This window comes from Balaenoptera borealis (genome assembly GCF_965194805.1).
Source record: "Balaenoptera borealis genome assembly, chromosome: 2".
In the NCBI taxonomy this organism is placed as follows: domain Eukaryota; kingdom Metazoa; phylum Chordata; class Mammalia; order Artiodactyla; family Balaenopteridae; genus Balaenoptera; species Balaenoptera borealis.
The window spans coordinates 179,020,497-179,042,886 of record NC_138867.1 but is presented as its reverse complement, the minus strand read 5'-3'; the positions used below and the strand labels follow the sequence as shown (position 1 = coordinate 179,042,886).

At 52.7% G+C, this 22,390-nt stretch overlaps 2 protein-coding genes across 15 annotated transcripts in view; one reads left to right on the top strand and one right to left on the bottom strand.

Moving 5' to 3' along the window:
- The window catches only part of HNRNPM (heterogeneous nuclear ribonucleoprotein M), a 177,307-nt gene extending 164,868 nt beyond the window's left edge, over window positions 1-12,439 (top strand). For 5 of the 14 annotated variants that reach the window (XM_082381985.1, XM_082381993.1, XM_082381990.1 and 2 more), the window contains 4 exons: window positions 6,828-6,881; window positions 8,913-9,715; window positions 10,366-10,417; window positions 12,017-12,439. In XM_082381985.1, coding sequence (XP_082238111.1) covers window positions 6,828-6,881; window positions 8,913-9,715; window positions 10,366-10,417; window positions 12,017-12,180 — 1,073 coding nt within the window. In that variant the 3' untranslated portion in view covers window positions 12,181-12,439. Of the gene's footprint in view, window positions 1-3,338; window positions 3,438-6,827; window positions 6,882-8,912; window positions 9,716-10,365; window positions 10,418-11,928; window positions 11,958-12,016 lie in introns of those variants that run through there. The other 9 variants (XM_082381996.1, XM_082381992.1, XM_082381983.1 and 6 more) reach the window with 4 other exon arrangements.
- Window positions 12,440-13,674: 1,235 nt separating this feature from the next.
- Window positions 13,675-21,399, bottom strand: PRAM1 (PML-RARA regulated adaptor molecule 1; the record flags this gene model as incomplete). The annotated part of the gene is given in 14 exon segments (XM_082380465.1): window positions 13,675-13,860; window positions 14,022-14,056; window positions 14,141-14,174; window positions 14,263-14,425; window positions 14,571-14,676; window positions 14,793-14,850; window positions 16,469-16,708; window positions 16,739-16,789; window positions 17,361-17,437; window positions 17,514-17,580; window positions 17,672-18,722; window positions 21,112-21,184; window positions 21,186-21,221; window positions 21,395-21,399. Coding segments are annotated over 14 exon segments (2,034 nt in total). The 3' UTR covers window positions 13,675-13,822.
- Between the last annotated feature and the right edge of the window lie 991 nt (window positions 21,400-22,390).

Genomic DNA, 22,390 nt, shown 5'->3' with positions numbered 1-22,390 from the left:
CCACCCCCACCCCCGCCCCCCGCCCCCCGCCCCCGCCCACCAGCAGGGCTGTAGAATGCCAGGAGAAACTTGCTGTTATGAAAGTCTGTCTTTCTAAATCCTCTGGGTGTGGGTGGACTCTGACCCACACCTGGGGGAATGCTGCTGCTTTTATACACAGACTTTTCTGGAATGGGAAGTTACTAAGGACTTGGGGTTTCTTTTTTGTTTGTTTTTTGTTTTTACCTTTTTAAATTGAAGTATAGTTGATTTACAATGCTGCGTTAATTTCTCCTGTACAGCAGAGTGACTCAGTTATACACATAAGGATTTGGGTTTAAATGTTTCTTTGCTGGTCTGTAGTAACATATCATGTGAAGATGGTACAGAGCAAGCAAGAACCTTACTAGGATAGATATTAACTGTCAAACTGGAAAGAGAGACATTCCTGATGAATAAGCTGCCCTTCTTCATGGAGTGCCTTGTTCTAGATGGTGATGAAAAGATTCAGGAAGATTCTTACCATTAATAAGGAATGAAGGGACAAAGGTCTAGCTCATGTGTGCATGGAGTTTTTAATAAGAACTGAGAGTTGGAGAGGTCTGGCTTAATAAAGTGTTTGCTCAGAACAGCTGAGCCATTAGAAAGGAGATTTGGGTTGCTGCTCTGAGGAATTTAGTGATGCGACTTAGACGTAGATGCAAACGAGGGTGCGGGCTGTGCTGAGCCACAGGGACAAAGTCTTTGGTAATCTGGCAGATGGAACGCAGCAGTTCACGCTTCTGAGCCTGGTGATTCAAGGTTCAGAGTGCTGATTGTCCTGAAGAGCCACAGTGGAAGATGTGTTCTTACACTGTGTGCTTAGATGTTCTCCGATACAGATAGATACTCAGGAGTCCTCCTTCTCCATCCTCTACAGCAGAGAACAGGGCCTTCCTTGCCCTGGAGCTGTTTTGAGATTCGGGTGGAATTGCTCTAGAGCCCTTGGGTGCTGGGTGCAAGGAAGGTTTCGATCACTGGGAAAAAGTTGATAGGGATGTTTCAGATTTAACTTAATGTTTAGTTGATTATCATGATGCATCACATTATAGTCACAGGTGCTGACAACATTAGACTGATTAGAAATCAGATTCTCAGGGCCAGTTGACCAACCAGTAGAGGTCAAATCTTCATAGAACGGGTACAAAAATTTTAAATTGAAAGATCATCAAATATTAAATGATGACTGGTTTGATGCAATATTTGACAATGAAAATTCCTTCTCTGTCTCTCTTGCTCTCTTTTTTGTGTCGGTGGGGAGCACATTGGAGTTCGTACAGGGTTGGTTCCCTGTACTCTACGTTCTGTTGACAGTTGGGAAGATAAATTCTGAGGCCTTTGCCAACACATTAATGCCTGCATGTGACTTCCTAATGTGTGTGTGGGGGTGTCTTCTTCATGGGCTTATGGTAAGGATTAAAGGAGTGCAGCAGAGCCCCCATCCATTATGGTGCCACTCTGGGATTTCTGTTCTGTGTATACAGGCTCGCACAAGTTAGATATATTTCCAGCAGATAGCATGCCACCAACCTATGGGATTCAGTTGGATGGATTCAAGCTATGAATGTAAAGTCCACCATTGTCATCTGCTGCATCTTCTTATTAATTCATAATGCTAGTCTGCTTCCATGTTTGTAATAGACTCATTTACTTCTTTGAAAGTATAGGGGCTCCAGCTGCATATTTTGTAGTTGTGCAGTAAAAGATGTCCATTAATTAGTACATGTATACCTGATATTTCTAAGGAGCAAGATTAATTAACTAGGTTTTCCAGGGACCTCTCAGTATGGAAAGGAGACAAAGTGTGATGCACATTTTTAAGTCTTGCTTTAGATGAATATACAAGGAAAGAAGTAGCCAGTGACAGGAGTCGTGAAAGGGTTTCTCAAACAGGTGACAGCTGTGGCGGGGCTTTACCCCCACAGAAGCTAAGACGTTGTTGTTGTTTTTAAATAAATTTATTTATTTAATTTATTTTTGGCTGTGTTGGGTCTTCGTTGCTGCGCACGGGCTTTCTCTAGTTGCGGTGGGCGGGGGCTACTCTTCGTTGCGGTGCGCGGGCTTCTCGTTGCGGTGGCTTCTCTTATTGCAGAGCATGGCTCTAGGTGCGCAGGCTTTCAGTAGTTGTGGCTCGCGGGCTCTAGAGCGCAGGCTCAGTAGTTGTGGCGCACGGGCTTAGTTGCTCCGTGGCATGTGGGATCTTCCCGGACCAGGGCTTGAACCCGTGTCCCCTGCACTGGCAGGCGGATTCTTAATCACTGCGCCACCAGGCAAGTCTGAAGACCTTTGTTTTTAAAAGACATTGTGAGACTTCCCTGATGGCGCAGTGGTTAAGAATCCGCCTGCCAGTGCAGGGGACACGGGTTCGAGCCCTGGTCCGGGAAGATCTCACATGCCACGGAGCAACTAAGCCCGTGCGCCACAACTACTGAAGCCTGTGCGCCTGAAGCCCACGCACCGCAACAGAGTAGCCCCTGCTCGCCGCAACTAGAGAAAGCCCATGCGCAGCAACGAAGACCCAACGCAGCCAAAAATAAATAAGTAAATTAATAAATTTGTTTTAAAAAAAAGACACTGTGAAAAATAACAAATACTGCTGCAATCAGCATAGAAAAAAAATAATGAAGTTACCAAACCCCATTATGTAGATGAAACCACTCCAGTGGATGTCTGTAGAGAAGTCATGTTGTTTGCACACAGGCGTCTTTCTCTGTTCTAATGGTTGTGCTTGTGATTGGAACATGGGTTTTTTTTGCATTGGAGTTAGGTCCCAGCCTTTGCCTCACTCCTTACCAGGCATGTGACCTTGCTCAAGATTCTAAGTCATTTGAGCCTCAGTTTCTTTGTAAAGGGGCAGTGGTGATGGAGGGTAATGTAGGTGTGCAGTCTGGTTGTGAGGAGTCCATGAAGTAATAGCACATAAAAAGCCCTGGGCAGGGCAGGGCATGTGGGAAGTGCCCCAGAGGTGGAACCTGCTGCTGCTGTAACGTAGGCAGGCCCTCCTGCAGCCTAGCTTTGATGCCGCGTGCACTGCAGCCTCCCCACACCATTTACTGCCGCGGGGGGTGCTTGGTGTACCCGCTGTGTGACGGTGTGCAAGCTGGAAGTCAGTCCTAGTGGACTAAAGGTGGGTTGTTCTCAGGGATGCATGCCAGGTGACTTCCTTTTTTAAGGAATAAAGGATGAACGATGGTTTCCTATAGAAAAACTAAAACATGCTGACTTGCTGGTAGCTGTTGTGTGTTTATAGTTTTTTGTTTTTAATGTCTAAAACATAATGGTATTCCTGGAAAGGCCTAGGGTAATATTTTTTTCCACAGAGATGGCGCGTGGCATGGGTGGAGGATTTGAGAGAGACTTTGCCAGAAATGAAATGGGAATGTCTCGAAGCTTTGGAGAGCCCCTTGGCAGAGGAATGGGTAAGAAGGCCCCATGGGCCCCTATGTGGGCGGGGTCAACCCCCCGGGGGTGCAGGCTCACCCTGATGTCGGGAGGTTCTTAGGCAAAGTCAGCTATCTTTCCTTAGGCTTTAAAAAAAATTGTATGTTTTCTAGGTCTAGATACGAACTTTTGGTCCTTGAATTTTTTTATTGGTATCAACAGCACCATTTTTCTTTAGTCTTTTCAGATGGCTGCTTTTTTCACATTGGTGTAAGGTGTTTTCTTGCCGTGGAGTTAAAAACTGCTGTGTTTACATGATGTTGTGGCTCTCTAGTCACGGTAGAGATTTTCAAGGCCCTGCTCAGTCGGGGTGTGAGTCTCCTTAGTCCAGGGGCCTGTGGTGTTCCAGTTAACAAAGGATGACGGTGTGCTTGCTGATGCAGTTGAAAGAGATCTTGGTGAACAGGGAAGTTTCCTAATGTTGGAAGGCCTGGAGTATTGGGCCTGTCTAAATGTAGTTTTGGTTAGTTTGCAAAGCAGTTTTTTCTTTACTTTTCCATGGATGTCTTCCCCTGTTTTGAGATTAGACATTTCTGAGAATCTGCCAGCCTGATTCTTAATTAGTGTGGAACAAGGAGATTGTCTATTCCTGGGCTCTGAAGTTTGTTTCTCTCAAAGGAGATTTAGAGCATGGATAACTCTCTCCCCAACACCCCCTCCCCCATCTTCATCAGCTTCTCATCCTGTGCAGATAGGTGGCTACTAGGTGATAGCCTCAAAGAGTGTTCAGCCTGTCTTTATGGGACACCTTGGGCTAGCTGTGAGGATTTTAAGCTTTTTTATGTCTAGTTTGTATGAGCTGAGCTGTATTTATCTCCAGGAATCCTATCTTCTTTGTTTCCTTCATGAAAACCAGGGATTATTAGAAACTATTTCTCTCAGAGTAGACTGTTGGCTTTTGTTTCATTTGTCCCCCTGACCATGGTTAGGAAAGTTAAGTTTAAGTGATTTTTCTTGCATCGAAACTAGCTGGTACTGAAGATTTACTTTTTCTGTGCTCACTTGATATGACTGTAGCTTTATTCTAGATTGTTCCAGAGCTTTAGAATTTGGGGGTGAGTTCATAATCTGTACGTGACTAGGTCAGTTAAAAGTTTCTTGTTGCCATGACTGGCTTTGTTTTTTGTGTCTTGACATGGTAGGGTATTAAAATTTTTTTTTAATTTACTGTCATTTGGCTGCAAATACTAATTTGTGGGTGGATACCTGTGGTGAGAAGAACAAAATGGCATGTGACTTTCCTCCCACAGGCACTTTGTGCTGCTCTTGAGCCTTCAATCCTTTGCTGCTCTGGGTCCTCTCACCTCACCTATGTGATGAGGCTTGCCAGCCTTGTCCCAGATCGTGTGGAGGCACAAGAGGTGGACTGGTGAGGTTATTTCATGTGGCGACAGGAAACACGTCCTGTCCTGACGTGAATATAGGAAGGTCATCTGCAGGCCTTGCTATCTCTTGCTACTTTGGCACCTTCTTCCTGATTGAGACCATGGTCTGTTTGTCCTGAGGCTTCCCAGAGTGACCATGGGCAAGAGCAAAGAGCTTTTGTTCTCCTACTACTTATGATCAGACTCAAGTTAGTAAAATGGTCTTTGTACCAAGTAAAATCTTTAAGTCAGGTTTTCAGAGTAGTTGCCTGGATTGTTTGTTTTTTTTTTTCAGATTCAGTTCTTGATCTTTTTTTTCTGTATTATTTACTTGACAGTTGGATCATTTTGGTGTGCTACTTTTGTAGTGCTCTCCCTATTCAGTATCCCTTCTTTCCTATCAAGGCAATAGATCTTTGTACTTCTTTGTGCAGACAACTGTGCTTGTTGCTCCAGGGCTATAGATAGATATGTGATCCTTAACTTTGAAGGATGTGGTGTAGCTGAGGAGACGGTGCTCAGAGTGGCTTGGGACAGCACCAGAGATCAGCACGTAGAAGTGGCCTAGTTGAGGGAGCCAGTGGAGATGTTGATTCCCGGGCTCTCCGCAGCTATGTGAGCACCACACAAAGGCGATCATTTTCTGTGTTAAGATTTGAAAAAGCACTGCTCTAGATGCTTGATAGAAGTGTTCTGCTCAGAGAACACAGGATCGAGGCAGGGGTGTAAGAAGACCATGCAGGAGATGCAGTTCACACTGGAGGGGCTGGACTTCAGCATAGGTAGAGGGGGGTACTGGCCCACAGAGAGGGCGGACAGCATCAGGTGCAGAGGCTTGGAGATGTCAGTCTACTTGGGGTGGGAAGAACAGAACAGATTAAAGTTTTAAGTCGGAGCAGGGAGCCCTGTGAACACCCATGAAAATAATTTGTCCTTTCTCTTCAAATCAGTGGTTGGCTGATTTTTTGAAGTCTTTTGCCAGGGAATGGTTTGATCCAAGTGCTGTTTTAGGAACTAGAACCTAGGCCTGGGCGTGCTGAGTAGGCTCCCGGGCATCATGGAAGAATAAGCCCCGGTCTTGCTTCCTGGCTGGAGGTCTGTTTTCTCGGTGTACTTTCCCACCCCCTTCCTTTAGCAGGTAGTTGTAGTACTTGAAACAGCTGCAGGGCTAGGGTTTAATCTCTTCATGGTCATGGTCAAAATATGATATGTGCTCTGTGGCTCTTGTCCATGTTGCTCAGCACACTTCAGGACCAGAGAGGGGGTGGGTACAAGTTTCTTTTATATAGTGAAAGACCCAGAAGAAACTTAAAAGCTAACACTAACGATAGCATTAGACAAACTTAATAGAGGTTTGAATGAACTGCCAGCAAGCAAGCAGCAGTATTGCTGTTTTGGAAAGCTGAGTGTGTTGGGGTTTTGTTTACCTGAGGCTTTGTCTGTCACTTGGTTACCATCACATTTAGCTCCTTCCAGGCAGGGCTCGTAGGCTCAGTTTGCTGCAGTCTTCCCTTGCCTGGCTCGTTGATTAGGTCATATTTCCAGCACTGCATGCGGTTGCTGCTGGTTTTCAGGGGTTGGGCTCTAAGTGTAGGTACAGTGGTAGTTTGTTGAAGGGTAACTGTGAGGTGCTGATTGGGTCTGGGTGGGTGAGTGCATGCTTCAGTCTGTGAGTACTGAGTGTCTGGACCAGCTTTAGAAAACTGTGCTACTGGCCCCATTCTTGCTCTAACCTTCCAAGTTCAGCTCGTGGGTGCAGTACCAGAGGCCCTGCCAACTTGGCCTCAGACTCTGGAGCTACATGGGACTCTAGCATCATGACCAGTCATCAAGGACCCTTACAGTTTTCCAGTAAAATGACCTTGTCTGTGTGTATATTTCTCAACCCCTTCCCCTTTCCTTTTTTATTTTTTAATTAGTAGTAGTCCTGCTCTGGAATCTGTAATAAATTTCTATTACCATAGAGGAATTTGGCTAATTTTTTTTTCTTCCTGATTTCCTTAGAAATCCTAAGTAATGCACTGAAGAGAGGAGAGATCATTGCAAAGCAGGGAGGAGGTAGGAAACGCTTAGTTTTGATGTTTTGATTTTTAGAATAGGCCTGTGTTACCGGGGATAGTAGTGTAGTGGTGAAAGCATGGGCTCTAAAATAGACTGCCTGGGGTGGGGAACCAGCTCTGGCTCCTCCTAGCTGTGTGACATTTGGCAAGTTACTGAACTTCTCTGTTTTTTGTACTGTAAAATGGGGATATAATGGTACCTACCTCATAGGGCTGTTCTGTAGAGTAAATGAGTTAATGCATAAAAGAGGACGTATGTATGTGCTGTGTACACGTTAGCCATTGTCAAAATGTCCATGTAATCTGGGGGCTTTCTTGTTTCTAGTACTATAAAATTATAAATTGCTAAAAGTAAATATTTTACCTGATTATAAAAGTGTACACCACCTAATCATAACATATGTTTACTATGTACACATGTACTCACAAAAACTCAGAACATTATGAAGAAAGTAAATACCTGAAATCTCACTGCCCTGTGATGAATGCTGTAAATATTTTGGAATATATTCTCCCATTAATACACTTTTTTTAAGGGGTACCTAAAACTAAATGTACTTAATTCAGTCTGATTTTTTTTTTTTCTCATGGCTCTGAGCATCTTGGCATTTCCTTGGTAACTCCACTTGCTGGATTCATTTCTGTGGTGGGCTGATTCTAGAACTCCACGTGGGTACCGTTTCTTCCTAGTTCTCTGCTGCTATTGGCATCTGGAGTGTCACCCTCATTTTTGGTACTTTTGGGTATGCTACCCACCCTCTCTAGGTCTCTTACATTTTTTATAGTTTCTGAGATATTTCTGCTGTGAAAGCTTAATATTCTTAAAATTGTGTTTATATTTTGCCACTTGGTGCACTGTTATTCAGCCAAGGAAACAGTCACCGAGAAGTGGCATGACTCATGCAAGGTCACGGCTTTGGTCAGTTAGAGAATCAAAGAAACGGCTGAATTTCCTCTTCTTGAATTTGCATCTTGGCCTGGGCTGCTTGATTCAGTAATGGGCTGGCTGAGGGCTCAGCTGCCCATTTTTCAGAGGCATGTGGTGATGGTGAAGCTTGAGTGAGGGGGACCCTTGGGCTCTGCATGTGGAAAAACTTGGTGGCCAGTGGCCTTGGTGGTGGAGCCAGACCCTCCTTCTCCAGAATTGCAAGCATCACAGGGTCGGCTGTGCACTGCTGACCTGCCAGTGTGTGTCCAGCTGAACCATGACAGTGAGGGACTGATCCCAGGCCTCTTACTGAATCTACTCTGCAGTGTCATCAGCTTTTTTTCCTCCAAAGCTAGCACAGTTACACACGGCAAAGTCGGTTGGCGGTTTCCGTGACAGAGTAAGGTTCCCTAGAAGTGGCTGGCTGTGTTCATTTTTTCGTGAGGATCTGTATTGGTGTTGGTGTTTGTTTTCTTTATCTCTTCCTGATTACATGGCTGTGTAATAACTTACCTATGCCGTGGAGGTGCTAAGGAAATGCAGCCAGACTGGTTACCAGCAGGGCATTGTAGAGGGACAAGTTGGGAGAGGATAGAGGTTGTGAGCAATTTTAATTGTCCCCGTTATAATCCATGTAATCCATTATGTCGGGTGACCATCTGAGTGTGGGGTTTCTATCCCTTGCGCCCGGCCCCCCAGAGCCTTTATCAGTGTCTGGTGGTGGGAAACTGCAGAGTTCTCAAGGAGTTGATGCCTGTTGCTCACAAAGCTTGTCACAAGTATTAGCACTCTCAAAGTAACGTGGAGAACATTGTTGATCAAAGTTCTCGGGGTGGGTTTTTTCCCTTTTTAAATTTTATTATGGAAATTAACTGTGGCACAGAAGTAGGAAGAATGATGTACTCACTACCCAGCTTTAACAGTTGTCAACATTTGCAGGGTATCTAATGATAACTTATTGTGGGACTTAAAATTTCTGAACCGTGGTTGAGCTTGTGAAGTGCCTAGGCCTCTGCACCCAGGGAACCCTCCTGGCATGGTGTGCACACAGATCCTCAAGTACCTGACATATGCCTGACACATTTTGTGTCTCTGTTTTAGGTGGAGGCGGAGGCAGTGTCCCTGGAATTGAGAGGATGGGCCCCGGCATTGACCGCATTGGGGGTGCCGGCATGGAGCGCATGGGTGCAGGCCTGGGCCACGGCATGGATCGTGTGGGCTCCGAGATTGAGCGCATGGGCCTGGTCATGGACCGCATGGGCTCAGTCGAGCGCATGGGCTCCGGCATCGAGCGCATGGGCCCGCTGGGCCTCGACCATATGGCCTCCAGCATCGAGCGCATGGGCCAGACCATGGAGCGCATCGGCTCTGGCGTGGAGCGCATGGGTGCCGGCATGGGCTTTGGCCTGGAGCGTATGGCCGCACCCATTGACCGTGTGGGCCAGACCATCGAGCGCATGGGCTCTGGCGTGGAGCGAATGGGCCCTGCCATCGAGCGCATGGGCCTGGGCATGGAGCGCATGGTGCCCGCAGGCATGGGGGCAGGCCTGGAGCGCATGGGCCCTGTGATGGATCGCATGGCCACCGGCCTGGAGCGCATGGGCGCCAACAACCTGGAGCGCATGGGCCTGGAGCGTATGGGCGCCAACAGTCTCGAGCGCATGGGCCTGGAGCGCATGGGCGCCAACAGCCTGGAGCGCATGGGTCCCGCCATGGGCCCGGCCCTGGGCGCTGGCATTGAGCGCATGGGCCTGGCCATGGGTGGTGGTGGCGGTGCCAGCTTTGACCGTGCCATCGAGATGGAGCGTGGCAACTTTGGAGGAAGCTTCGCAGGTTCTTTTGGTGGAGCTGGAGGCCATGCTCCTGGGGTGGCCAGGAAGGCCTGCCAGATATTTGTGAGAAATGTAAGTGGCTGTTCAGGAACTTCTCAGGGGTCGTATGCACAAGGGAGGAGGGGGCAGGACCGAGTGGTAGCAGGTCGAAGTCAGAGGGAGAGCTGAGTAGCGTGCAAGGGCCCTTTGCCACTTTCCCCAAAGTTTGGTGTTGGTAGAATGAGGAGGGAATGTGAGAGCTCATGATACTCATGCAGCAGAAATAGTGGGTTTTGTGAAATCCTAGGCTTCTCTGACTACTGGATGGAAAAGACAGTGATCTGAAGAACTTGAGTTTCTTGAACTCTCAGCTTGATGAGCTGCTAAATGACATGGCACGACAGTTCGGGGGTGGGGGGGAAAGGCTGTATCTGAATTATCTTTACCAGATTGACCACCTTCAGCTACTATTCAGTGGTTCTGTGGGCTGCTCACCACAGGCAGCTGTGTGTTCTGCTCCGTGCATGGTGCTCCCACAGACAGATGCAGACAGGAGGGAGTGAACTTGCTGTGCTAGTTTAGAACCTCACCCAGACAGACTCGTTTTGTTCTCTGCTGATCATCTCAGTGTGAAGGTCAGCCAGTTTCTCTGTGTAATAAGTTATAAAGGCACTCTGAGACAATTGATGTTTGTGCATTAGGATTTGGTTGAATCACTCACCAGTCTCCTTTTTCTCCCTCAGCTCCCATTTGATTTTACATGGAAGATGCTAAAAGACAAGTTCAACGAATGTGGTAAGTATTTGAGAAGCTTTCTAGGTGCTTCCTTGTGTTGTGGCTTGTCGGTGCTGCATTGGACTCATGCAGCTAGGCTTCCGTCCTAGTCTTCACAGACGCCTTCCGTGACTCTGGAGGATGGATGGGACTTGCCATTTTTCTGCCTGTGCAAATATTCAAACAGGTTGTTGAGTTTCCTTTTATGTGTCAGATACTTTTTCACCTGTGTTCTCATTTCATCTTTGTTTTTCTCTTTTTTTTCCCTCTTCCGGTTTTTGAAAGGAGGTAGTGTTGTCCCCATTTTACAGAGTCAGGCCAAGTCATGTTCCCAGGGTCACATGGCTTCTAAGTGACAAAGCTAAATTAAATACATCTGAGACAAGGTTGTTTTCCACAATAGCACCATTGGTTTGCCCCTTAGAGAGCACTCGCCCAGCAGGTCCCTTGGGTGGGGTTTCACAGGCTCTGGGCACACAGTAGCTTGTGTGCGATGAAGCTAAGGGTCTCTGATTGAGGTTTCCTGGCACACCAGGCAGCCATTCTGGAAGGGTCACTTTGTGGCCAAAAAGAAGTTGTCTCCGGGTTAAGCCCTGCCCCTCACGCCTACCACCTCTTTTCTTTTAACCGTGTCAAGTTGGGAGCCCCAGCCCTAATCCAGAGGTCTGGGTGGCTCCCTGGATCAAGGCTTCCTCAGTGTTTTCTCATTTCCTTTTGCTGCAGTGACTCAGATTTCACCACTATTGCTGCTTCTCCTGGTTCTTCTCTCGGGTCAGCTGTTGAGCCGTAGCCTGCCTTCTTGCCCCGTTCTTGTCCTCTTTCCGCACTCCTTAGTTCCCAAGTTGTAGTAGATATTCTGAAAAGTCAAATTGGATCATGTCACTTCCCCTCTGCCACAGATGCCCGGAGGTGTCCCTCTGCTGGCAAGAGAAAGCCCAAACTACGATCCCCTGTATGACTTAATGTCACCCTAAGCTGTTTTAGAACTTTCCTGTGAGAAGCCCTCCAGGATGTTGACCTCTCAAGCACAGTTGATGGCCCTAGAATTGTGGGTGCCAGCACCGGTTACACCACTGTGTGTTCTTGGCCCTGTGTTTCTGTGGCTCTTCCCTTGTAGATTGTTTCCATGGTGCTTGACACATACCTGGATGCTTAACCGGAGCTTGAATGAATATGTGTAACCTGCTTGCCAATTATTACAAAGCTTGTATTTGGACAGTACATAAGTGTCCATGGTATTGGCATTGGCCTTGTAAATGCGGTGGAGCAGTGTATTAAAAGTGAGGCCTCTGTAAAATTTGCCTATAAAGCTGGCTTCACACAGCGTCTTTTTATAACTCTTGAGAGTAAAGGTGTGCATTTGAAGCCGCCAGGAATGCTTATCACGGGTCAGATTGTTGTCCCGTTGGCAGAAGAATGGCAACGTGGCTGAGGGCCGTAGTAGCTGGGTTCCAGCCGCTGTGTTCTGAGCATTTGTGCGCCAGGCGCGAGGGCCACTCTCCCTTTTGACTCTGTCAACCGAAATCCAACAGGTGATCTGGACTGAGTGGAGCCCAGACTGAGGCTGAGCTCTGGGTTTGCCTGATGAGTTGTGGTCTCTTCTTCCCTCCCTGTGCCCAGGCCACGTGCTGTATGCCGACATCAAGATGGAGAATGGGAAGTCCAAGGGGTGCGGTGTGGTTAAGTTTGAGTCGCCAGAGGTGGCTGAGAGAGCCTGCCGGATGATGAATGGGATGAAGCTGAGTGGCCGAGAGATTGATGTTCGAATCGATAGAAATGCTTAAGCAGTTGCCTTTTTTAAACATCGATACCAGACCTCTGAATTTGTATTTTTTCTTGTTAACCATTTTAATTTGTTGGCTGGATGTATAAAGATGTTTAAAAAATTCAGTTGCTTTTTGGGGTAATTTGAATTACTTTTTTAATGACTGGGGTTCCATTTGACTGTTTGCATTGAGATTGCAATGTGCGCAATTTTTTTTGTAGTTGTGGCATCTTGTTGACATCGAATATGACTTTGATAATAAATACCAGTTCCTGAAAGCTGCTTGCTTTTTCGTGTGTGTTGTGGGGTAACTGCCCAGAGTTTGGGGGAGCTAGAGCTGCTCAGTCTCCTTTCTACCCTTGGAGCTGTGGACCCTTGGGGTGGGAGGCCACTGGCCCCAGCCATTTCAGAAAAATCTTGTTGTGGAAACGGAATCCTGAGTGGACCTCAATCCCCCAGGGCCGGTTAATGGTGCACTCGGCTGTCGGAGCCATCCTGTCTCCCCTGGTGCAGTTCTGTGGGGCACAGATGCTGCGTCAGGCTCGTTTCCAGTTAGACTTTTGTCTCAGTCTGCTCCGGCTGCTGTAACAAACATTTGTTTCTCACAGTTCTGGAGGCTGAGAAGTCCAAGATCAAAGCGCTGGGAGATTCAGTGCCTGGTGAGGGCCCGGTCCTAGTTCGTGGATGACACCTTCTAGCTGTAACCTCACATGGCAGAAGGGGCCAGGGAACTTTCTCAGACCTCTTTTATTTATTTTTTTAAAAAATAATTTTTTAGCTTTATTTGTTCGGCTGCGCTGCGCGGCTTGTGGGACCTTAGTTTCCCCACCAGGGGTTGAACCCGGGCCCTCAGCAGTGAAAGTGCGTGCAGAGTCCTAACCACTGGCCTGCCAGGGAACTCTCTCAGACCTCTTTTGTAGGGGCACGAATCCCATTCATGAGGGCTCTGCCGCCACGACCTAATCCCCTCCCCAAAGGCCCCACCTCCTAGTACCATCACGTTGAGGGTTAGGTGTTCAACGCAGGAATTGTTTTTGGCAGCAAGGACACAAACGTTCAGTCCATAGCAGCGTTTCTTCACTAAAACAGACCAAGTAGGGTGAGAGTTTCTGAGCATATTTTGTCCTGTCAGAGGTGTAGGCTGAACTTGATACCTGGACTCTTATCAGAACTGGGTCACATTCCCCCCAAGATGTGATCTCATACGTAAGTCCACTTGGGCTGTAGTGTGTGAGGAGCTGCAGCTGCTGCTTGTCACGTTGGATGTGGAGGGTCTTCACTCTGGCTGGCGGCTGACACGGGGTACCATCATGGGGACTCCCACCTCAAAGTCTAGCAAGGTGCCAGCTCCCTTGCTACCTTCCCCTGCCCTACTTTTCTCCTTTCTGGCCTTTATCCTTGAGGGGTGAGACCCTGGAGGAGGGGGTTGACCCCACAGATTCCCCCAAGTGTCTGATCATGGCTCCGCTGTGTGGTGCCCATCAGGAGGGAAAGAAAAGACAAGAAGCAGGAATTGCTTTAAAAGAGGGGCTTTATGTGGTCTGTGTAGGTGGTCAGACAGGAGCCTGGGCAGTTCTGTGATGGCCAAACGGATCCAGGGCTCCGTCGGTTAAGAGGTGGCTGGATTGGTGGGTTGTCCTGGGTCCCCACCCCTGTAGGCCTTATCGTCCCCCGGGGAATGGTTGGTTATCCACGGGATCTGCCGAGGAGGGGTGACTTCCAGTGACCCTTGCCCCATGAGCAGGTAGCCAGCAGCCCCTGGCGGAGTGGGATGGGACCTTCCCCACCGCCCCCCCCCCCCCCCCCCCCCCCCGGACGCTGGAGTCCCTTCCAGCCCACCTGGAGCATCCACATACATACCCCAGGAACCGACGTCATCATACACCTCTGTTTCCCTGGTTGAGAGCACAGTTAAGGTCAGTAAGGGTCACCCCACCCCTCCCCCCTAAATCCCCGACCCCATCAGGGCCAGCACTCACAGGGGCAGTAGAGCTGTTCTGGGCACGTAGCCATCTGCAAGGAGAGAGTGGGGGTGGGTGAGTTGTCCACCCTCCCTGGTGGTGGTCGTCTTCCCAGGGCTGCCCCTGCTGGGCTCACTCACACTTGCCCTTGGTGTCCCGGCACAGCATCTCCTCCTTGCTGGTGAACTCGATCACCTCCAGGATCTCCCCACGCCGAATCGCCAGGTGCTTGCCACCCCCGCGACGGGTCTTGGCGTTGGGGTCGATCATCATCCTTGTCTGAATCACAATCTCCCCCTCAAACTGGGGAGGAAGACATTAGAGCTTTTGGTCATGCTGCCACCCCGAGGACCCCTGGCTTCTTTCTGAGGATGGAATTTGTGGGGCTTTGGTCAACTGGGGCTGAGCCCAGCCCTCCCAGGACTCTTGCTTTGCTTGGGGTTCACACCTTGAACTTCTTCCGGAACTCCCGCTCAGCTTTCTCTGCCTTCCGGATCTGCTTCAGAGACTTCAGGTCCGTGGGTGGCAACTGCTGTGGCTGGGGGCCCTTCTTCCTGAACCCCCCGGGGAGTTGGGTGCTCGTGAGCAAGACGTGCTTCTCAGGGACCCCCTTTTACCGTCCTCCCAGAGCTCAGCCCCACCCTGCCCCACTCCCTTTCCCCTCTGGTACCTGGGCTCTTGGTCTTGAGGTAGCCTCCTGGGGGGTTGCTGGCTAGACAGCACTTCATCTGGGACAGTCAGAATGCTGAGTTAGGGCAGGGACCGTTGGTTCGGCCTCTGAATCTGGCGGCCTGCTCTTTCCCTTGTCAGTTCTCAGGACCTTGGTCCCCTCCCCACCCCGCTGCCCAGGCCTTTCTCTTGAGTTGTGAGTTCTAGTGGATTGCCTTTCATTTTCTTAACTCCTGTCACAGGCCAGGCATGGCAGAAACTGTTACCACTCATTTCAGCTGTCTCGACTGTCATCCCAAGTTGCTTGCCGAGGAGGACGTAAGGGTTCAGAGAGGTAACACAGCCTGCCCCAGGTCACCCAGCTGTTAAATGGTAGAGGCAGGATTTCACTGTAGGCTTTTGAGGCCATTTCACACCTGCCTCGTAGAGCAGGTGGGGTTCTGGGAGTGATGAGATTTGGGTCAAAAAATAAGGCGAAGAAAAATATTTCCTAGAAGCAAAAGAAGTCCGCCTCTGAGAAGGGGCTGTTGGGCTGGGGCTCTTGCCTGGCCTGGCTGATGATGAGACCGGACTGTGAGGGGTCTCCCAGGTGAGGACTGACTACCCCGCAAATGACCAGCTTTCCAGGTATGAGCCCTGCTGGCCGAGGGTGTGGCTTACAGTGAGAGCCTTGTGAACACGAGTGAAGGATCCAGAACCTGAAGCCCCCAGCTTTTTGCAGTCCTCTCTGAATGACTTGAAGTGCTGCTCTGGACATTTCTAGGCTAGCAGACCCTTCCATCAAGCTGCCCGAGGGGCATCTGCATGGTGCCCTTCCACCCCTTCAGACACTGAGTTTGCCTCCAGCCTCAGCTGGGTGGTGCTCGGGTAACGGTGCCACCCAGAGGCTGCCCAGGCCGGAGATGGTCACCTGGCTGGGAGCAGTCTTGACTTCACCCCAGGGCCCCTACAGACCTGCCACAGCCAGAGGGCACAGCCTTGGGCACGGCAGTGTGGGGCAGACCCTGGTACCCTGTGTCCCCAGCTTCCTGGCAGTGTGATCCGGAGCACGCTACCCTCAGCTCCTGAGAAAGAGCTGGGCCCGGCCCCTCCAGAGGAGCCCCCAGCTGTGCAGGGAGCCTCTAGTGGAGCCGCCACTGCTCTGAGCGAGGCAGAGAGTGGGAGGGAGGAGCCCAGAGTCCTTCCAGCTGGGGACAGACTTGAGAAGGGCAAAGCTGCTTTTGGGACAATCAGTGAGCCCCACTTAGTGTCTCGAGAAGGGGGAGATCTGGGGAAGCATGTGGTATGGGGTCGGAACCTTGAAGAATGACTGGCGGTTGTCCAGTGGCTGGGATGGTGAGCAGAGGGAGGGATGTGCCTGGTCTACTTGGGGTTGGGGAAGGGGAAGGGGTGGGCCATGCCTGCGGAGCTGCTGGAAGTGGAGTGGCCAGAGGTGCTCCCTCCCCACGTCCACATCCCCAAGAGCGGCCCCCCAGACCCAAGCCACAGAGCCTAACTGGAGCGGAAGCAGGAGGGGCCCTGTCAGGAAGCTCTGTGCTAACGGGTGTTGCAAGCAGCCCCTGGGGAAAGCCCAGGAGAAGCAGAAGGGGCTGGGGAAGGAGTAACAGCTGTAGAGGCAGCAGACTTTGGAGGGTGGGCTGGTGAGGAGGGAGCGGTAGCTGGGGATCCCAAAGGCACCTCTGATGAAACGTTCCCCTGCAGGAGACCCTTCCAAACACAGGGCAGGGAAGCAGCCTGGGAGCCTAGGGTCTGGGCTCCTGTGTATCGGCTGTGCAACCTGGGGCAAGTCACTTCTCCTGTCCTCAAGCTTCCACTCCTGTAAAATGGGCAGGACACTGCCTCGGGGGTGGTGGGCTGTGCACATTCGGTGAAGTGCTGGCATGGGAGCCGTTGGTGTTTTCACATGAGGTTGGTGAATGCATCATCCCCGGGCTGGGCCTGCTTGGCCTTCATCCTGCTCTCCAGGAGCAGAGGTGTGGAAGGGAGAGAAGAAGGGTCCTTGGAAACCCAGAGCACAGAGAGAGAGAGAGAGTTGCCTGGGACTGCAGACCTGGAGGGTCGGCCACACCCTGTCTCCAGCCCCTGCCTCTGAGTTCAGGCCCAAGTCCTGCCTGGACATCCCTCAGGCACCTCCAACACCATGGGTCCCTTACTCAGGTGCAGACTCAACTTTTGGGCCTCATCCCTGTCATGAGCTCGCTTGCTCTTGTCCCTGGTGATGCACCACTAAGTCCTCTTCCTGCTTTGTACCCGATTCTTTCACTGCTCTCCACGTCTTCTGTCACCACCCTGGCCCACACCCCTGCCCTGGCTACACCCTGGTCAGGCTGCCGGCCTCTGGGCCGCCCTTACTCACATTGTTCCGCCCACCAGGAGCTGGCGTGACCTTTCTGAAAGGCCCCTCCTCCTCTCTGCTTCGTCCCCTGGCGCTGCTTTCAATCCATCAGGGATATGGATTGCCACTTGGCCTCACGCTAGCAACATGGCAGAACACACCCTTGTGACAAATGTTCCCCAGGTGCCTTGGCAGAGTGGTCTGGCTGAGGGCCCGGCCCCGTCACCAACAAACCTCTGCCCTTGGGGCTGGGTCTGGAGTTGTTTGTGGGCTCCACGTCATCGTACAGCTCGTAGGCCTCATCTGGGTCCCTGCGGGGATACCTGAGATGAGGGCCTCTTTCGGTCCCGTGACCCACGCCTGCACCCCGTGACTCCCCACACTCACTGTGGGATGTCTTCAGGCTGTCGAGCCCGGAAGTGGAGGAGGCTGGCAGAAGAGCTCCTCGTCAGAGCTGTGGAGAGATGAGAACGGGAGGGAGGCAGGGAGGCGGGGAGGCGGGGAGCCTCCACCCCCTCCTTTCTGCCTGGGCCACCCTCACCCACCTGTGCCTGCTGCCAAGGTCCTCCGAAATCTCTGGACGTCCCTGGGGCCTGGGGGAAGTGGGGGCTTGGCTGGAGGGGCGCCCAGGCTGCTGACCGGGGGCAGAGGCCTCCGCCGGGGTGGGTGGCCAGGTTTGAGGCCCAGCCTCGAGCCTCCACCGCGAGCGAGGGCTCCTGATCTCTGCTGCCTGGCTCCAAACCTTGGGCTGAGTGGAAACCTAGGGCTGGAGCCTGCAACGGCAGTGGGCAGTGAGCTCTCTGAACGGGAGCCAGGGAGTGGAGGCTTTCTAGGGAGGTCACCGAGGAACTCAGCCTGCGAACGCTTCCTGGGCAGAGATCTGGGCTTGGGCTGCGAGAAGTTGCAGGGCAGCCCCCGCCACTCGGGCTGCAGAAACTCCTTGGGGAGCAGGCCGCACTCGGGCCCCGAGGACGTCCTGGGGAGGTCACCACACTCGGGCCGCGGGGGCTTCTCGGGGAGGTCACTCAGCGGAGGCTGTGGCATCTTTCCGGGGACTGTACTGAAGTTGGGCTGTGAGGAGTGGGGCTGGGGCTCACTGGACTCAGGCTTTGAAGAGGGCGTTGGGGGGACCTCAGTGGACTCGGGCTGCGGCAGGGACTTCTCAGGGAGACCACTGACCTGAGGCTGCGGGGGCTTCTCGGGAACGGTACTGAACTCAGGCTGGGGGGGCTTCAGGGTGGCCTCATTGGACTCAGGCTGCTGGGACTTCCTGGGGAATGCACCGAACTTGGGCCCTACGGGGGGCCTGGGGCCGTGGCTGAGCTCAGGCTGCAGGGGCTTGCTGGGGAATGGAGTGGCCTTGAGCTGTGGGACCTTCTTGGAGAGTTCACTGAACTCAAGTTTGCAGGGCTTCTTGGGCAGATTAGTGAACTCGGGCAGGGGATGCTTCTTGGGGTGCTCGCCGAGCTCAGGCTGTGGAAACTTTTTGAGGAGTTTGTTGAACTCGGGCTTCGGGGATACTTTGGGGAGTTTGCCGGTCTCGGGCTGAGAGGCCTGGAACTTTGCTTGAAGGCTCCGAAAGTCCTGATGACTCCCCTAGGGGACACGGAGTCAGGCAGGGACTCAGACACATGCGGGTGGTGGAGAGACGGACGTGGGACAGGCGGACATGGTCACGGACACGCACCCCCTACCCCTGGCTTCTGCTCAGTTAGCTCCTCCCCCACCTTCTGCCCTTGGCCGCCATCTCTGTTGGCCATAGACTCCCACGTTTTTGTGTCTCCAGCCTCCCGGCGAGTCCCAGGCTCTCCTAAACTACCACACCCTCTGACCTCACCACTCAGGACCAGGATGTGCACCCAGCCTCACCCCCCTCTGGACCCGAGCTCCTGGGGCCCCTGGGGCCTGCTGCTCCCACAGCCCGCCCCGCCCCCTCAGTCAGGGGAGCGTCCTCGAGCTCCTCCTCCGTCCCCCGCCCTTCTTTTCTCATTTCAAAATACATCCGGAATCCAACCACTTCTCACCGCCTGTACCACTGTCCTGGCCCAGAGGAACCCGCCTGGGGAAGGCAGCATCCCCTGTTGCCTGGATCATTTAATAGGCTCCTCCTTGGTCTCCTGCTCCCCCCGCCCCCACCCCGACCCCGCGCCCCCATCCCTGGTCAGTCCCCTCACAGCAGCTGGAGGAGGCCTGTTAACCTTGAGTCGGTTTGTGCACCTCTGCTCAAAATCTGGCCGTGTTCCTTCCTTTCCCCACAGTAGAAGCTAAAGATCTCACGAGGGACTTCCCTGGCGGTCCAGTGGCCAAGACTCTGCACCCCCAACGCAGGGGGGCCCGGGTTCGATCCCTGGTCAGGGAACTAGATCCCGCGTGCCGCAACGAAGACCCAGTGCAGCCGAATAAATTAAAAAAAAAAAAAATCTCACAAAGGCCCTGAACGGTAGAGTCGACCTCTCCTACCCAGTCACCTCCTTGGCCTCCCCTCCTCCCATCTCCTGCCCTCTGCCTGGGACACTCTCCCCACCGCATGGTTCTCCTTCCCCTCCTCCTCTTCCAGGTTTCTGCTCCCATATTCCTTATTAGAGAGGCCTTCCTCCCAGACCACCCTAATTAAAAAGAGAAGATTGGATTCCCCCTTCCCAGTATTCTCTATCCTCCCCAACCTGCCTGATGTTTCTCTTAGTTAGTACCTGCTACCTTGTATCATTCTATTTATTTTACTTAATACTTGTTTTTTTTGGAGGGGCGGGGCGGTGGCCATGCCTCGCATGGCATGTGGGATCTTAGTTCTCTTGACCAGGGATTGAACCCACGCCCCCTGCATTGGAAGTGCAGAGTCTTAACCACTGGACCGCTGGGGAAGTTCCAATACTTGTTTTTTAAATGTGTCTTGACTATTTGTGGGATTTTTTGTTTTGTTTTGGTCTCTCTCCTCCTCCTTTCCCCAGCCCCTGTGGACCGTCAGCGCCCCGAGGGCAGCAGCTTGTCTCGTGCATTGCTGTCTTCCCAGTGCCTGGCCTGCGCTAAGATGCTCAGTCATCATTTGTTGAAATAAAGAATGTACAGGACACAGAGACAGGCATATGCGGTCTGACCATCACGTTCTCACACAGACGCACGTGGAGAGACACTGAGAGACCTGGAGGCAAACCTGAGGGCAGGGCCCCACAGTCCCAGACACCCGGCTGATGGTCAGGGATGCCCACCAGGACCGGCAGGCAGGCCCCCGAGCATGGGCACGTGCACCAGCCCTGGCACAGGAAGTCCGTCCCAGGTACGGTCTTGACCAGCCCCACATCCTTGGTCACGGACACAGGAGAGGCACCAGTAGGCCAGGCCTGCTCTGACCGACAAGTCACCCCAGAGGTGGCCCTGCCACAGCTCCCAGGCCTGGCTTCACCTGGGGTCGAGGAGACCGGGGAGGGGAAGGGTACGACCTCGGGGACTTTGCCCCTGCCTGTGCCTCACTCTGCCCTGATCCGGAGAACAAGGAAAGGTGCCGGGGCCTGAGACGCCTCTGTGGAAGCCCCCCTACCCGGTGGCTTGGGGCAGGGCTCCCAGGTGACCCAGGGGTCCAGAGAAGTCGGGGTCAGCAGGTCAGGCCTTGGGGCGCTGCTGGGGTGGGGGCAGGCAGCATGTGCGTGACCCACTTTGTTGCCCCCAGGAAGGCCCTGCCCCTCACCCTGGCTGCCTGTTATCAGGTTGCTATTCATGGGGGGAGGGAGGGGGGGTCGTCTGGGCAGTGGCACCCGTCCCCCTTCTAGTCGCAGCCTCAGCCTCTGCTACAGGCCCCTCGAGAGCCTGAGCTGTCCCGGAGGTGGGTCCTGCCTGCCTCCTACCTCTGGGCGTTTGTCCGTCACAACCCCGAAAACCTGCCTGCCCCTCTGCCGCCCCGCTCTTGGAATATGCCTTCCAATTTCCACCCGTGGCACCCCTTGCCTCCGGCCAGTGGGGGGGCTCTCCCAGGGCTGGGGGGCTCACTCACCATGGCTGCAGGCGGGTGACGGGCCACAGGGCGAGTGGGACCTGAGCCAGGGCCGCTGCCTTCAGGAAGTGACTAGCTTCTGCTCCACGGGCCCCGCGGGGTGGGGTCTACTGGCCAGGCGGGGAGGGCAGAAGAGGAAGGGGCGGGGGACAGCCCCAGCCTGTCTTCAGGTCCTGCTGGGAGCTTCTTGAATTCCTGTCCTGCACTGCACTTTGTGCATCATTTCTCAGCAGACTCCGAACAGCCACTCGTTTCTCGACTCTGCTGGCCCCCTCACTCCCACCCCATGCCCTGCTGTGTGCTGACCTCCGGACTCCAGGAAGGACTCATGCCAGGCCCTGAGGACCTCCTGCCGACAGAGGCAGGCCAAGGCCAACCCCTCCCAGGGCCTCTGCAGGAGGGGAGTGGTAGTTCTCAGCGGGGAAGGGGCACGGCCAATTCTGGGCCGTGAGACCCCAGGAGTCGAGCGAGCCTGACTGGTGAGGCCCTCCTGCTGGCTCTTGTTGCCTCAGTCCGCCTTCCTCATTTCAACACTTCCCTGCAGTCTGATTTCCAGCTCTGAGCAGGACTTAGGACTTCTCTGTTACAGGGGCAGACCTAACACGGGCCGAGGGCCCAGGTGGGATGGCACGTTTGGTGGTGGGTGGGTGGTGAGTGTCCAAGGCTCCCAGAGGACAAGAAAGGGAGGAAAATGGGGACAGCTGGGAGGCCAGCAGAGAGGGGGTGAAGGTGGTAGGCAAGATCAGAGCTGTGAGGGTGCAGGGTGCGAGGCCCGAGGCCTGGCCAGACAAGGGAGACCCTGATGGCAGGGCTCGGTCCCCAGGAGGTCAGTGACCTTGGGCTCACAGAGAAAGGGAGAAAACACCCAGTGGGAGAGTGCAGAGCCCCGATTCTCAGTTCGGCTACGCCACCGGGATCCTTTGAGGAGTTCACAGAAAGACAGAAGCTCCTGGAGATTCTGACTTAATTGGTCTGGGGTGTGGCCTGAGCCTGGGGATTTCTTACACACCCTCAGGGGGATTCCTAGTGTGCAGCTGAGGAGCACTGGTGCCCACAAGTCACCCTGTGACCCCGAGAAAGTGTGGGTTGTGCTTCGGGTCTGAGGTGGGGCCTCAGATTCTGAAACATCCCAGGTGACGCCCATACTGCTGGTCCAAGGATCACACCAAGGATAGCAAAGATGTATTGAAGTTTCCAGAAAGATCCAGATGAGACAGGGACGGAGGCTGGGCACTGCATTCCCAGCAGCCCTTCACTCGCCTCTGCCATGAAGGCCACA